This window comes from Hylobates moloch, unplaced genomic scaffold, assembly GCF_009828535.3.
Source record: "Hylobates moloch isolate HMO894 unplaced genomic scaffold, HMol_V3 SCAFFOLD_9, whole genome shotgun sequence".
NCBI classification, from domain to species: Eukaryota; Metazoa; Chordata; class Mammalia; order Primates; family Hylobatidae; genus Hylobates; species Hylobates moloch.
Genome location: NW_026652284.1, coordinates 53,872,154 through 53,889,877, shown reverse-complemented (window position 1 = coordinate 53,889,877; position 17,724 = coordinate 53,872,154). Strand labels below are relative to the sequence as shown.

At 37.4% G+C, this 17,724-nt stretch overlaps 1 protein-coding gene across 11 annotated transcripts in view; it reads left to right on the top strand.

Moving 5' to 3' along the window:
• STAU2 (staufen double-stranded RNA binding protein 2) overlaps positions 1-17,724 on the top strand; it is a 337,228-nt gene that overhangs the window by 230,186 nt on the left and 89,318 nt on the right. For 8 of the 11 annotated variants that reach the window (XM_032759847.2, XM_058444329.1, XM_032759849.2 and 5 more), the window contains one exon: positions 866-979. The exons of the other annotated variants lie outside the window; for them this stretch is intronic. In XM_032759847.2, coding sequence (XP_032615738.1) covers positions 866-979 — 114 coding nt within the window. The remainder of the gene's footprint in view (positions 1-865; positions 980-17,724) is intronic. 11 annotated transcript variants of the gene reach the window in all.

Below are 17,724 nucleotides of genomic sequence, written 5' to 3'. Positions count from 1 at the left end.
AACCAATTTTCTCTCTAATAGGAACCCTATTTTATTCTATAGGCATATTTTCATTAATTTTATTACAAAAGTGATGCCCTTTTTACTTTATTAGCTTAGAATTTTAAAAACCTGGAAGTTTTTGACGGTGGGTAAATGGAAGGATGGAAATTTTCTTAATAGGAAGATGGACTCAAACTCTTCCCCCTTCCCCATGTACCCTACCTCTGATGTGGAGTGTCTTACATGTGGCTTTAATAATGGTTAGTTGTATTTAACTAAATGAAAGATAATATTGTGACCACTTTATTTTGGTCTGCACATTACAAATCATTTCAATGTAATTCAATTTGATTATAATGTCACAATTTCAAACAGAACATGATATAGTGATATATATTCAACAGTGGTTTTGTAGGGACTATACTGTAGAAATAGAAGAGTGTCAGTACCAATTATGTGGCAGTCACATACACATGGAGTCAAAAGAGAGAGAAAATTCAGGTTGACAAAGTAACATTAGAATCAGATGAACTTTGACTTACGCTTATGCTTGAGCCCTTTATGGATCATGTATTATAAAAAGCTGGACTTGAAAGATAGTTATAGTATTTAGTTGTGAATTTTTCTACTAGCTATAATGTAAAAGCAATTTGCATAGCATTTCCTAAACTCCCTTAAATCCTCAAAAAGACTTAAGATGGAATTAATAGATTCAATTCAAGTCCTAGATATTGAAGGGGTTCAATAAGGTTTTAAATATTTAAAGTGTGTTCTGTGTAAATTATTTGAATTTTCCTGAAATCTAGACCCTTTGAAAAAGGACCTATTATATCTTGTCCCCTCTGAAAATGGTGTTCAGTGGATTGCGTGTGTTCTGTTATAGGTTCACTACTGTGATAGACAAAGTGGCAAAGAGTGTGTGACCTGTCTGACATTAGCCCCTGTGCAGATGACTTTCCATGCTATTGGAAGCTCCATTGAAGCCAGCCATGATCAGGTATAATATGCCACTGCCATTTTGCTGTGTTATGGCCCAGCTCGGAAATGGAAGGCCATCAAAATGGAAGCTATGTGCGCACATGCAGCTTTGCTTTCCTTAGTACATTATCCGCTAGCACCATCTACTAGACTTGAAAAATCAAAATTGTTTGTGTTGGGAAATTGATATCATAGTAGGTTTAAATTATTTTAAACTTCTTGTTTGTAGTTCGTTATTATTTTAAATATAGAATTATTTTATAAGAAAGAAATAGTTGTCCCACAGGTTATTTTTATCTTTAATAGTTATATATGAGAGGAAGGGTCAACAAAACAATACAGATAACACTGGAGTCTCGCTGTAATATACTCATTTGGTTCTGTTAAAAAGAGTTTTGTATTATAGAATGTACAGTGATGCATCACTTAATGACAAGGATATGTTGTGAGAAATGCATCATCAGGTGATTTTGTTGCTGTGCAAGCATCACAGAATGTACTTACGCAAACCTAAATACTAGAGCCTACCACACACCTAGGCTATATGGTAAAGCCTCCTGCTCCCAGGCTACAAACGTGTACAACATGTTACTTTGCTGAATACCATAGGCAATTGTAATGCAATGGTATCTGTATATTTAAACGTAGAAAATGTACAGTAAAAACATAGTGTTGTAACCTTCTGGGAGCACCGTTATATTTGTGGTCTGTTATTGACCAAAACGTCATCATGCAGCACGTGACTGTATACAGAACAACTGTGTAAACTTTCAGAACCATCAACTTAGTCCCATAACTTGGGATATTATTAAAATAAAGTTCCAGTATTGTTTTTACTTTTAAAGGTTTATTTCTGAAATAAAGCTAAAAATCTGAAAAGTGTATTGTTTCTTAATAAATTCCTTTTATTGTTTAGATAGCAGCTTGAGAATACATCCTGTTTACAAGAGAATACATATTTTTCATTAAAATAATCACTTTAATGTCCTAAATCACAGAATTTCTGGCTTGGAGTCAGAGTAAATAGACATACATGTTTTCTGTATGACTAACCAGTTATGCTTTCTAAATTAACCATTCATGTACAGAACAACTATAATCCAGCTTTATATCCGTTTTTCAGTAAATTTGAGGACTTCTAATAGTCTTACCTAACTAATCTTCTTTTCTTCTATCTCACTAGTACCTCTTGCTTGGAAAGAATAAATAGTCTATCTTCTCAAACTCATGATTTGTCATTGCCCAACTCAAACAAGACTTTGGAAAACATTCTTAAGGACATACCTTTCTAGTTCACGATGTCTCTGACATTGTTTGTTTCCAATCATTATTCATTCATTGGTGGGGAAGTATTGTGATATTTAGGGAAGATCATGTAATTGGTAGTCAGAAAATCTGAGTTTTAGGAATGAACCATAGTATAGGTTTGCTGCAGCTACCTGGACGGATTCTGTTACTTCCTTGCAACTCTGTTTCCTGGTTATGTTAAATGAAGGCGTTGGGTTATATGACTTACAAGATCCACTCCAGTGCTGTTATGATTCTATAACTGATCTTCCTGATCCAGGTTGAATGAGCCCAACCAAAAATAAACAGTTGTAGCATATTAATATGGAAAGCAGCTTAGAGACCACTCCAGTGCTTCTCAGGGTTTTACGTTGACATATGCCCTAGCTGTAGAAGAGAGTGCAGTAGGAACCTGAGGGGCATGGCCTAAATTAGCTTACAGAAGAGTATTACATTTCCTTGTATAAAGTATAAATTGACTGTGTGCTAGGTGCTAAGGATACATGAGGAGAATGTCAGACATGGTTCTTGCTGTCATGGAGCTTACAGTCTAGCAACTTCACCTTTTTGAATACTGGGCATGTACAGTGTAGCTAACTTTATATCTATCTATGTATCCACTCATGGTAGAGGCAAATGTCAAAAGGAGCATGGGATACCTATCTTGGAAAGGTCTCTTCTAAGGCTGAGCAAAGAAATGAAAGAGCACATCAGTAACCCACACCTCTGAAAAGAGCAACCCACTGTTCACAGAGGTGGCATGTTGCTGTAACGCTGGAGTGAGAGTGCAGACTGGGATCAAATGCAATTTTGCTTTAAACTAGCTTTGGGACCTTGTTTCTTCACCTCTTGGGACTTGGCTTCTTCATATATAAGATAATGAGGCTAGTTCGGGCTTATGCCAAGTTCTTATGCTAAGGTACTCAAAGTTCAGTTTGAGTTCACCCATATGACAGCTTTACAAATTAGAAAAAAAAAGTGCCTCTTCCTCAAGGCATTTTACTGCCATCTGACAGAAAATTTTTGTAATAAATCCACAATAACTGCAGTGTGAAGGCACCCCATTGAGGTGTGCAGTGTACACCTGCATGACTGTACATAGTGGTCTCACTATATCTAACTGAATGTCAACTGCACTCAGTGATAAATTAAGACATTTTTATATTAAAGCAAATACAATTTTATAGATGACAAATTTGCATGAAATTTTAAGATAGAAACTTTCAGGAAATGTGTTGATGATGGTCAAATTGGTAGATGAATAAATGACTGGAATAAATGATGGACAGGAATAATCATCCGGTACATCAAACACTATTGCAGTGGCCTAGGAGGTGCAAAGTGGGTGGTGTGATCACTGCTCCTGTCTTGTTCTTGGATAATTGGGCTCCCTGGGGAAGGGAGACACAAAGTAAATCCCCACTTCACACCCTCTGGCTTTTCTACATTATGTTGTCATTACCTTCTCCCCAACCTAAGGGTCTGTCTAAGCAAAAGGTACTCCTTCACCATAGCAGCATCAACTTGATCTCATAAGGTGGAAAACTTGGACTACTAAATGCTTTTTCACCCATTAATTTGTAAATGCTAGTAAACAGGGAAACATTTTAAAGCAAGAAAAATTGTAATCATTTTTTTAAAGTTTATATTCGTAATCTATTTGGCCCAATGCAGTTGACCAAACAGAATTGGTATTCTGAGAAAAAAAGTATATGTGAAATTTGGGAGTGGTCCTTCTTATGAAACTCAGGTTGTTCTTACCTGTGTGGAAAACAAAGGCAAGATATGGAAGAGCTCTCTGGACTTGAGCCTTTATAGCTTATCTTCTTATTTTTTAAAAATGTGACTCTAGAAACTTAGTGAAGTGGAAATTGAATACATTACCTGGTGCATTCACTTGCTGTATTAAAGGGTAACAGGACAGAGACTGTTAATTGAAATTTCTCTATCAGAAGTTGATATGGATATGCAAAATGATCAGGGGAAAGATTCAATACCATCTATATGCTGATGATGTCCAAATTTATGGAACTCTTTGTTCCCTGCATCCCCCTACCATGCCTGCTCCTCCCTACCATGCCTGCTCCTACCTCTTCTGTCCTTTCCTCTGTCCCAGTGAATGTTACCATCATTACCTTGTTGCTCAGACCATCCTTGGAGCTTTCCTTGAACCCCTAGTCCCCCTCACATGCTACACCTTGTCCCAGCATCTCTTCCTCTAAATTATGTCTCTGACCTGACTGCTTCTCACCACCTCCAATTTTACCATTCTAGTTTAAGTCACTATCATTTTTAACCCAGATGACTGCAGCAGCCTCTAAATTAGCCTCATTTTTTCTACCTTTGTTCCACTCTCTTCTTTCTTTCACATATTATTTTGAGACAGAGTTTTGCTCTGTCACCCAGGCTGGAGTGCAGTGGCACAATCACAACTCACTGTAGCCTCAGCCTCCTGGGCTCAGGCAATCCTCCCACCTCAGCCTCCCAACGTGCCGGGATTATAGGTGTGAAAAATTAATCTGATTACCTTACTCAACTACACAAAACCTTCCAATGGCTTCCCATCACACCTCCTATAAAATGCAAAAAATTTAGCCATGGCACACAAACTCCTATATGATTTGGCCCCCTCCACTTCTCCAACTTCAATTCCTACCACTTTCCAGTTCGTCAGTTGTGTCCCAGGCTCACTGGCCTTATTGTCAGTTACATGATGGTTGGTGAAAGAAACCATTCGAAAGGCTACATAGTATAGATTCCATTTATATGACATTCTGGAAAAATCAAAATTATAGGGATAGAAAACAGATGAGTGGTTGCAGGGGCTAGGGGTATGGAGAGGGATTAACTACAGAGTATCATGAGGGAATTTTGGGAGGTAATGGAAATGTGTTACATCTTAATTGTGGTGGTAGAAGCATGACTGCATTTGTCAAAGTCACTGAACTACACTCTAAAAAGGGTAAATTTTACTGTATATAGATAATACTAGATTAAGCCTAATGTTAAAAAAAAACAGCCAGATTCATTGCTTTATCACCTACTCATGCAGTCCTGATTCTGAGGAAATGTGGATGCCGTCCTCTTGCCTCTCCTGTGCTCTCTTGGTGTGTTGGCTTCACCTTGGAATGCACTAAATTTAACCCATAGCCTGGTTTCGGGCTTCTCCAAATGCCAGTGATTAGTTAAGGCCTGCTTCAGACTTTTCTTTTTCTTTTTTTTTTTTGGAGACGAAGTCTTGCTCTGTCACCCAGGCTAGAGTGCAGTGGCGCAATTTTGGCTCACTGCAACCTCCACTTCCCGGGTTCTAGTGATTCTCCTGCCTCAGCCTCCTGAGTAGCTGGGATTACAGGTGCACGCCACCACACCTAGCTAATTTTTGTATTTTTAGTAGAAACGGGGTTTCACCATGTTGGGCAGACTGGTCTCGAACTCCAGACCTCATGATCCGTGCGCCTCAGCCTCCCAAAATGCTGGGATTACAGGCGTGAGCCACTGCACCTGGCCCAGACTTCTTAAAGTAATTATCAGTCTACAAAAAGTAGTCTAAGCCCACTCCTGTCTGGCTTTAGGGAAGACGTCTGTAGGCCAGAGTTTCCCATCCTGAAACCCTGAATTCTCATCCAGACAGTGGGCAGTCGTTCTGGCTGGGTTTGCCTGGAGGTCCTCGTGGTGTCTTGGAGAGAATGTTTTGACATTCTCATGTTTACCTTATTCATCACAACAAATATGATATTAGAAATTCACACTCAAATTAGTTTAATTGTCCAGAACAAAAACATAGCTTAAATCTTCAGATACAGATTTCTCAGCAAACATGAGCTGTGAACAACTGTGTGTAGGAATACTCCTTTAGACACTAGTGCATACAAAGGTCACTGATTTACAGTCTTAGTCCTTGCTGAGCCAATTGTCTTATGAAATTTCGAACTTGTCAGTCATTTATTTTTTAAGATTGAGCTGGTGAGGGTTTTGCTCAATATTCTTCAGCATATCCTATTTGGAAGTTGGTTGTATTGGTTAGTGTATGTTATTAAAAGCAGCATACTTAGTGATAGTTCAGGAGGGTTTTGTAATCTCCTAGCTTGATATAACTCACTAAGTATTATTCTTGACTCTGTCATGACACCCTTTCTACATGTTTCCTCATCACTTTTAGATGTTACTAAGTATCTTTTCCTGTCTCCTTTAATTACATTAGTTACCTTCTAATTACAGCCCCAAAGTCATAAACTTCCTTCCCTATCTTTGTTTTCTTTTTATTCATCTTCATTCTGATTGCATTGTCAATATCACCAAATCCCACAAAGATTGGGTAAGTAGATGTAGCTTAGTAAAAACACTATAGCTTCTAATTTCTAGTTGATAGTTTTATTGCTGCCTACCTTATTGTGTTGAGGTTAGATCTTGAACTTACTTGCTTCATATACATGAAAGAATGAATTAGTAAATCAACCACCTAACCAAGCATTAACTAGCCAATGAAGTTTAACATATATATATATTAGTATTTACTGTAATCTGACTTCTAGTCAACAAAAGCAAGATTACCACATAGAGTAAATGACTGCATATTTCATACATTACAAATGCTCTTCAACCCATCTAAATTGAAAATATTATACGTTGAAAATGCATTTAATGCGCCTAACCTACTGAACATCATAGTTTAGCCTAGCCTACCTCATTAGTTGTTTTTCCTCATGATCAAGTGGCTGACTGGAGGGTACAGTTTGCTGCTGCCACCCAGCATCTTAAGAGAGTACGGTATATTACTAGTCCAGGAGAAGGTCAAAATTGGAAATACAGTTCCTTCTGAATGTGTATCACCATTTTAAAGTCAAAAAATCATAAGTTGAATCATTTTAAGTTGGGAACCATTTGTATTTTGAATAAAAATCCAATTCTACAAGAGAAAATAAGCAAGAACCAAATCTATATGTAGTATGTTTACCATATACATACATATACATATGTGCTAGGCTCTCCATACATTATTTTGCTTAATTCTCAGAATAATGAGGTATAAACTCTAGCAGTTGTATATTTGCTAAATCACCTTTAAGGGTTTATGTCCAGATTAGTAAAATTAAGCTGAATTGTTTCCAATGTGTATGCTTTGACTAGGATTCAAGTCAGGCCTCCTAATGAAAGGACATTCATGAAGTGTAACAATTTCCAAATCTAGTGAGTATTCTATTTTTGATTAAGTTCTGCTTGTAGGTTATTCTCTGATTAATTAAAATTCTCCTCGCCTGAGTCATTAGGCTGTAATGTCTTACAGCTAATGGTATTTTAGAACTAAGAAAGGGAAAGCCTTCCCACATATTACCCCAATATACATTATCACAACAATAATATATTGATTGTAGACTATGTACAGAACTTTTGCAGTACGAGATGGTCTTAAGTGATAGTATCTGTATTCCCTTGCCCTTGAGGTAATTATGGTCTAATGGAGTGTATCAGCCAGGATGCTTTTGGCTATAAGTAACAGAAAACCTGACTCATATTGGCTTAAATAATAACGAACCTCATTATCTCACATAACAGGAAGTTCAAAGGAAGGGTGAGCTCCAGGGTTGGTTGATAAAGCAGCTCAATGATGTCAGCAAGGACTCAGGTTATTCCCATTTCTTAGCTCTGCCATCCTCCACTTCATCCTCTGACTCAGAAAGATAGCCACAGGAGTTCTCTGTGTTGTGTACAGTGTAACCATGTCCAGAAGGAGAGAGCTGATCTTCTTGTGTCCTGGGCAAAGACATCTGTACCAGGGACCCCTCCAGCTATCTTTCCCTCAATTTATAAGCCGGGGTTGGGTTGGTCATGTGCCCATTTCTACACCAGTTGCTGGCAGGAGAAGTAACCGCTTCTGGTTTAAATGCTTGGGGTGAAGTAGTTGTTGAGGAATCAACCACAAGGACTACTACATAAGGGATCAAGTGTCACATACGTAATTGTAAATTTTCTAGTAGCCGCATTTTTAAAAGTCAAACAGTTAAAATTAATTGTAATAATACATTTTATTTAACCCAATATATCTAAAATATCACCTCAACATATCAACTTTTAAGATTATTGAGATACTATTCTTTGATACTTGAAATCTGGTATGTATTTTATTCTTATAATACATCTGATTTAAAACTATTACATTTCAGGTGCTCAGTAGCCACATGGGTGTTGGATGCACAAGTCTACAGGATGAAATTTCAGGAGACTGTGATTTGGTTCTTTGCCTATGTCTCCGATCTCATCTTTTACCATTCACCCTGTACTTAACTTATACCCACGCTTTATGCTCTAGCAGTCCTGAGTTACCACATTTCATGCTCTTATATCTGTATCTTTGCATGTGTGTTCCCTCTGTCTGGCCTATTCTCTCGTTGCTCATAGGGGAATTTTAATTGTTCTGTCAGATTCAACCAAGATGTCACTCCAGTCAATAGGCCTTCCCCAAACCAAGAGAGAGTTAAAACTCTGCTTCCTTTGTGCCTTATCTGTACTTTGTACATTATCCCATTGTTAAACTTATCAAACTGTCTCCCAAGATCTCTTCATGTTGGTCTACCCCACTGGGCAGTTATCTCCTTGAGATACAGGGCAGAGTTTTGCTCACCTCTGTATTGCCAGTGTTTATGCTCTTGCACTTACGAGGCACTTGATATATGTTTATAGGATGGGATTAAATTGAATTTCTAAGAAAATTAGAATGACTTAGGTTTGGTAGAATTCATTTGGTAAAATTAGTGAGAGAAATAGAATGTTTGGCCTAGAAAGCTTTTTCTAGTGGTGGCCCTATAAGGACATTTTTTTGTGAAAGAATCCCAGAGCTTGATCTTGGTGTATGCACATGCTGTAAATACATGTAATTGGCCTTAGGAATCCATTATATATCTCCATTAGTTCTTTTCTCTGTTTGTAACTTTTCGTTGTTCTAACGTATTATGCATATGAGTACATTTTTCATGGTGTCCTAAATTACTTTCTTCAAGTACCAGGGGCAGCCTCCTTATTAGTATACAAGTCACTATTCACTGAATATTGTCATTCATGACTGCATTCCTCAGAATCTAAAGCGACATCATAGGTTTGAGCAAGAATTTACCAAGACGAAGTTTTTTATTAATATAAAAGACATACTTAAGTGACATTGCATAATAACAGATTCCATGTCATCATCCTAGGGGTCACTGCAGTGGGTCCTGGCATTCTTTGTTTGAGATAGATTCAGTGCAGGTTTTGAGCTTCAGCGGCTTTGCTTGCTCTGTATATCAGCAGCGCCGAGTGCTGTGGGGTGTGGAAAGATTGGGTATAATCACTGCCACTGGCAACTTCCAGGAGGTCCTGGAGCTGCCAAAATTCAAAATATAACTTGATTTTTGTTTACTTTTTATGAATTAGAGTGCTAAGACATATATATTAAAAATGAACATCAACTTTAATGTTTGCTTTGGTAAAGTGCTTTCGTATTTGTTGATTTTTTTTTTATATTTCAAAATGTGTCCTCCCTCCGAAACTTGTCCCTTGATTTTAGAACTAAAATGTCTTCTGCTGACATTTAACTTTATTATATACAATTTTCATTTTATGCAAATTATATCTTATAGTTAAGGAATTTAATCATATCTTAAAAAAAAAATTACAGCAGGAAAAGTCACCAGGAGCTTCTCACCACAGGATAGATATTATTCTATCTAAATAATAGACTAAAAATAGATAGACTCTGGACAAAAACAAGAGTCAGTAAACTATGGCCTGTGAGTCAGATTCAGCCCACCACCTGAACTAAGAATGGCTTTTACATTTTGAAATGGCTGAAAAATATCACAAGAAAAATAGTATTTCATGACATGTGAAAATTATATGGAATTTGAATTTTAGTGCCTGTAAATACAGCTTTACTGGGACACAACCACAACCATTATTTTGGTATTGCCTATGGCCACTTTCACACTATGATGACAGATATGAGTAGTTACGACAGAGACCTTATTGCCTGCAAGTCCTAAAATATTTACTATCTGTCTTTTTACAGGAAAAGTTTGCTAGTTCAATCCTAGGATTAGAAGGAAGAAGCCTTAAAAATTCACCTTCTGAATTTTGTATCAAATATTGCCTTAAACATGGTTATTCAGAGTCCATTCTCTTTTGGAAAGAAGCCAGTTTTCTGGAAATATTGCTTATTTTATAGCACAATTAGACTTGACTGTGAATTTTGAATTTATTTACTCTGCAGTGGAAACCAATTTTATTTTCTGAAGGAATAATAAATAAGTCTGTCTTCATCAGTATTTATCAGAGCGTGAAAAGAAAGTTTGCCTATGGCAAAGGTTACTTTTCTCTCCTTGCTGAAATTCCATTTAGAAACACTTCTGAGCTGAACTTTTTTTTTAAGTAATAAAGAATATTCTGCTATTTCCATAGTGATCTTTCACTTTTTTCATTTCAGATGTATAAGCAGTTTCCAGAACCAACAGTGAGTTATAGGGGAAGCTAGTGGGAAGATTGAATATTGTGTATTTTATAACTGACTTATAATTTCATATATGCTTAGAACAGCATAACCACATTTCTGAGAGGTTGCATATATCCAGTGATATTGTGCACACAAGTGACTTATTAATTTGAGCTATAAAACAATTTTGGACTAGAGTCAAAACCCACGAACTTACTTACTGCTTTCCTTCTCCCACTTTTTTTTCCCCTGAGATGATGAATAACAGCTATTTTAATCGGCAAAAAGTGTGAAATTTTATAATTTAAAAAACCTAACTTTTCACACTAAAAAAGACTAAAAATGTGGTTATTTAATCTGTACCTCAGTTTATCTGTAGCTTGGTGTTTCATAACAGTTTATCTCTGAAGATAATTTGATGTTCATGATCTCATAGGAGACAAAGTATAAATAGAACCCAAAGTGTTTTCTAGATTTTCTAGTAAGTTTTGTTCAGTTTTGGACCTGCATATATGCTGCTTATCAGTAGTTCCTTCATTTTTTTTTTTTATTTTTTATTTATTGAGACAAGAACTCTTTCTATTGCCCAGGGTGGAGTGCAGTGGCACAATCTTAGCTCACTGTAACCTCAAACTCCTGAGCACAAGTGATCCTCCCACTTCAGCCTCCTGAATTGCTGGGACTACAGGCACACGCCAGCACACCTAATAAGCTAATTTCTTTTCTTTTCTTTTTTCTTCTTTTCTTTTCTTAGTTACCCAGCCTGGTCTTGAACTCCTGGGCTCAATTGATCCTTCCACCTAAGGCTCCCAAAGTGATAAGATTACAGGCATGAGCCATCATGCCTGCCCAGTTTCTTCATTTTAAATTCAGTATTCTAATTCTTTGTGTCCCCTCTAAATTAAAAATATTTAGGTAGGAATTTACTATTCCTACTATTCTGTATGCCTCTATGTTTGATGCTGATTTGAAGATCATTGGGGAAATATTCTAAAAACGTTTCTGTTAACAGTTCACTACTAATGAATCAAACCAGATACATTATTAAACCAATAAATACTATATGTATATAATTGCTAAATAGATGTGAAAGTTATAGTGGAAAACTGTTGCCTATATAGACTTTTTTAAAGTGATGATCAATGGAATATAGTTCCCTAGGCCACGGATTTGAGAGCATTATTGCCCACTGAAGGTCACTTTTACAACCTAAAGAGTATTACCTTCCTCATAAACTTAAATTATGGTGTTGTGTATGATTTGTTATACTATTTAAAACTGAAAAGCTGTAACCTTCTCTCCCTTAGCAATAACCTTCAATTAAGTCATGCCTCTCCCCATGTCCAAATTCCTTTTTAGACAAACCAGTTACTGGTTATTTTTCAAAATTTTCAATATTATTCTTTCATTGCTAATAGTTATTTGGCCTGCTCTCTTTGTTTCTAAGTTGGCACTGAATGCCTTTTTAGATTACATATTTTTTTAAATACTCTTTAGTTAATTGGCTTCTCTTTTGCATCCTCTGATGGAAGAAATTTGAAGGCATTGTTAAACCCCCAAATATTTAAAATATGTGAAATTAAATTTTAAGGGCAAGGTAGTGATAAAAAAAAATGTGTTCTGTTACCCTCCATAGATGAAACAGTGATAATGCTACCAGCAAACCTAGATCAGGGTTTCTACTGTTTGGTAAGAAGAGTCACTGCTCTAGGTCAGGCGCGGTGGCTTGTGCCTGTAACCCCAGCACTTTGGGAGGCCAAGGTGGGCAGACTGCTTGAGCCCAGTAGTTTGCAACTAACCTGGGCAACATGGCAAAACCCTATCTCTACAGAAAATACCAAAAAAAAAATTAGTTGGGCATGGTGGTGTGTGCCTATAGTCCCAGCTACTCAGGAGGCTGAGGTGGGAGGATTGCTTGAGCCTGGGAGTTTGAGGCTTCAATGAGTCATGATCACATCATTGCACTCCAACCTGGGTGACAGAGCGAGACTCTGTTTCCAAAAAAAAAAGAGTCACTGCCCTATCAAGACCCACACTTAAATGTCTTACTCTAAAAGACTGATATGCTGAAGACCTGGAAGGTGGAGGTTGCAGTGAGCCACCACTGCTTTCCAGCCTGGGAGACAGAGTGAGACCCTGTCCCCCCCCAAAAAAAAAGAGAAAAATTTTTTCAGCACAGGGAGAAGGTTGCCTTGAAGTCAGAGTCTCCTTATCCATGCATTTCTGCTTCCTAGACAACTGTTTGCTGGGATCCTCACCTAGAATTTCCTATCTGTTTGGCTTGTTCCACCTACTTAATTTGAACTCTGACTTCTGGTTACTTACCTAGGGTCTCCACTATTGGTTTGTCTTGGCCTATGGTACTTCTGTACTCTATGATCTTGTGCTGTTTAACTGATCCTTGACACTGGCTTCTGACTATTCTTGTCTGCACTTTACATTTCAGGGACTTATTCTCATGTTTCTCTCCAAATCCAAAACTGCTGAAGGTTGACAGAATTCTACTTTATAGATATTCTATAGCCATTATGAAATCCAGAGAGTATCAGTCTACTTGCTGGCAGAACCGACATTCAGGCTGTCCCCTGATACTGTTGTGCCAATTGTTAAAATGTTTAAATACTTTCATTCCACATGACAAATAGCTACTACCTCATTCTTCACCCCCTGCCTTCATGGCCTCATGTCCAGGACCTCTGGGACTTCCCCATGGTCTAGGAACTAATAGGTCATTATTTGGCCCAGCGGTTTTCAGGACTCTGTTTTCTTGTCCAATTGTATTTTCAGTTTTCATGGCACACTATTAAATAGTTTTAATACTACTGCTGCTTTCCGAGGTATATGTAAGAGCTAAGGTCTTCAGGAAAAAAATCCAAAAGTGTTCATTTTCAAAGATTTTTTAGAATTTTCACTGAAGATCAAGAAACATTTTATTCACTCAACAGTCATGTTTTAACCACCAGCTGCATGTCCACCACTGTACTAGATGCTAAGAAGTATCTTCTGTTTTGTAAATAAATAAAGTCCTAAATTGATTATAATTAAAAGTTGGAGACAAGGGTTATATGAGAAGTCTCTGTAACTTGTGCTCAATTTTGCTGTGAATCTAAAACTGTTCTAAAAAATAAATCCTTAAAAAGGAAAAAAAAAGTTAGAGAAAAAATAAAACACATACAGAAACAATTGAGGACCAATCACAAACCAGTATGATTTTGTGCCAGAAATGTTTTAAAAATCTACATAGGAATACTGAAGAGCTATGGCGTATAGGAATGATCAAGAACAGAAGAATTAATCTGATTAAGCTTCTTTTAGGAGTTGATGGACCAAAAATTGAAAGGCAGATTATAAGGACATTCCACATAGGGGAAACAGCGTGAGAAAAGGTAGAAAAATGGAAGTTGACAAAGAATATGTGGGGATAGAAAAACTCAACTTGGTGGGAGTTCCAGACATAAATGATTGTACATGAGATCAAGGCAGTTGAATACATTCTTGAAAGGTAGGCTGAGCAGTATGAAATTTATGTTCTTTGCAACAAAGAGCCGTTCTTCATTCAGGAACAAGGGATGTGATTATGCTGGTGTCTATAAGATCAATCTAGCAGCCAGATGCAGAACTGACTGTGATGGGGAGGAAGGCTTCTATCATAGGAATATAGGAATGGATACTGATCACCTTGATGGGTGTGACTCTGAAAATGGCAAGGAAAGCAGCATCTCTCCTAAAGAGACATTGCAGAGAAAAAATCAGCAGGCCTTGATGACCAGCTAAGTATGAAAGAGGGAAAAAAAGCTCTTAACAATAGTTCTAAAGGTAGACTACCAAGAGAACAGAGTGAGAGCTGAACAAATTCCCTTTCCAAAAAACAACAATAGAAGTAGACAAAAGTGTCAAAAACAGCAACTTTAGGACTCTGAAAATTGATAAAAGGCACTCAACAAATTGAGAAGCATTTATTCACAGACAAACTATAGTGCTCCAAGTAAGCTAATTAGGATTTTATGGTGTTTCTGCCTGGGGATGCTCCCATCCCCCACCTGCAGACTCAGCACAATAGTTCTACAAGGATAAAGAAGGCCATGAAAACCATCAGTTTCACTGATGGAGTGGCCTTCCTTGGTATGAAATGTAATGTGAAAGCCCCATGCCCACCAACATTATGAGTAACAGTAGACATCTTGGTAAGAGACAAGAAAGGCCAGCTAGCAAATCAGTGAGCCTGAGGTTACATTCTTAGTTGGGGCCAACAGTGTGTCAGCAGACTAGCCAGAAATTTATCAGGGAGATTTGGGAAAACGGCACAGTGGTAGGGAGCCTTGATAAACTCACCAAAACACTTCAAACACAGGCAGGAGATATCAGAGAGGGCTCAAGCTACCTATACACCCTGGATGACTGTGAAATCTGCACATATGCAGAGAAGATGCAAAAAGGCCTGGCAGAAAGTAAATGCCAGGGCAGACTTGAAAACTGCCTGAGTTTTTAATGGGCTCCCCCAACCCAACCACAGACCCAGGGGCAGAGGGTAAAAGCTTTACTAGCTTAGGGTATTTGAGCATAACCACTGACTAATTACTGGCTGACCACTAAGCTATGCAGACATGGGAGTGACCCCTAAGAAATCAGGCTTAAAAATAAAAACAAAAATAAGTTTTAAAAAATGAAGTAGAGAGACAAGCAGCCATGCACTATGAAGGAGATAGATTCCACAGATTTAGTTTAGGCAACTTAATAAACAAAAAAAGAAAACCACAGCAAGAACAACAATCCCAAGGGAAGAACATAAAAATCCAGAGTTAGTACAATATGTACCTAAAATTCAGGCTTAAAAAATTATAAGATATTTAAAGAAAGAAAAGGGTGACTAATATTTAGGGGGAAAAAACAGTGAGTGGAAGTGGAAACTGAGTGTTTCTGAGTGGGCTCAGATGTACTATGCAGACAGATACTTAAAAGCAGCTAAAATATGTTCAAGGAATTAAAGAAAACCAGGATTGAAGGAAAGTATAACAACAATGGTTCAACAAATAAAGAATCTCAAGATAAATTATTTAAAAAGTCAAATGGAAATTCTGGAGTTGAAAAGTACAATAACCGAAATGAAAAATTCACTTGAGTAACTCAATAACAGATTTGAGATGGCAGAAGAACCCACACCCATAGACTTCAAAATAGATCAGCATGTAGCTTTGAAAGGAAGAAGTAAAATGTTCTTTATTTCCAGATGATGTGATCCCGTATGTAGAAAATCCTGAGAAATACCCACCCCCCCACACACATACACACAAACACCCTATTAGAACTAATAAACAAGTTCAGTTACAGACAGGATATAATTTATAGATGAATATACAAAAATTTGTTGTTTTGTGTATACTGGTAAAAAAAAACTCCAAAAATGAAATTAAGACCATTTCATTCACAATAGCATCAAAAAGAATAAAATACTTAGGAATCAGTTTAAACACAGAGGTGCAAGACTTGCACATGGAAAACTATAAAATATTGCTAAAAGAAATTAAAGATCTAAAACAAATGAGAGATATTCAATGTTCATGGATTAGATGAACCTTTAGTGTTAAGCTGGCACTTTCCCTTAAATTGACCTGTAGATTTAATATAATCCCTATCAAAATCCCAGCAGGCTTTTGGGGATAGCAATTGACAAGCTGATCTTAAAATGTATATGGAAATACAAAGAGACCAGAATCACTAAAACAGTTTTGAAAAGGAAGAACAAAATTGAAATATTTACACTACTGAATTTTAAGTTTTACTGTAAAACTACAGTACTCTACTTAGTGGTAATAAGGATAGACATGTAGATCAATGGAACAGAATTGAGAGTCCAGAAATGAACTTTTGTATTTATTTTTGATCAATTTTCAATAAAAGTGCCAAGGAAATTTAATCAGGAAAGAATAACATTTTCAACAGAGGGTACTGGGAAAATAAAATATTCATATGAAAAAGATGAATTTGGAGCCTTACCTCATACCATATGCAAAAATTAACTCAAAATAGATAATAGACTTATATGTAAAACCCAAAACTTTAAAACTTCTCAAAGAACCATAGGAGAAATGTTCATGATCTTGGGTTAGGCAAAGAGTTCTTAGATATGACACCAAAATCATGATCCATACAAGATTGGTAAATTGGACTTTACCAAAATTTAAAACTGTTGTGCATTAACAACATTATTAAGAAAATGAAAATTGAGAGCCACCTCATGGTGGGGCACCAGCTGCCACCCACATGGGAGGGGCGGAAAAGTGGGGGACGTGGCTGTGGGCAAAGATAAGTGCAGGGAGCAGCGGCTCCTCTTGCTGTCCCTGTCCCACATCCGGTCATCATGAAGAGCTCCCCCACAGTGTTGTGCATCAACCTCGAGGTGCTCCTGGCCAAGGCCACACAACTTATTGTTAGGTCTCTAACCATCTATTCCTACAGTCATGGCAGTGGAAAGAAGAAAGCACTAACAGTAATTTAGCAAATACAGCAGAGGAATCAGAAATTTTTCAGTTTCTTGAAGGTATATTATTGCCAAAGAAAGTTTCCACTAGTAAATCCTGAAAGTTCTTAAAGAGGAAAGGAGGGAAGAAGATGAGGAGGAGGGGTAGAATGACTGTGATGGTGAAAGTGATGTTGATGAAGGTGAATACTAAACCAAAAGAGAAGTGCTTTATCAGCCTGGTATGGACCTTTCTGGATTAGCTCCATTGCTTAGAAGTAAGCACAACACTGCATGTTTAGTCTCCTCACTTTTTCAGTTGTCCAGTAGGTTGTTTCCCTTTGTGGATAAGATAGAGCATCTCATGCACCGACACCATAAGTAGCCAAAGAGGAAGGAACCCAGAGAGCAGCCTCGCTTTGATGAGCCCACGCTGCCTTCAGTGGTCACCAAGAACGTTGCCCACACAGGCAGGCACTGCCAGTTGACCTGCTGCAGCTCCCAATTGCAAGGCAGAGATGATTCTACTTAACTTTTAAATTTACAAATAGATTTGAAGAGC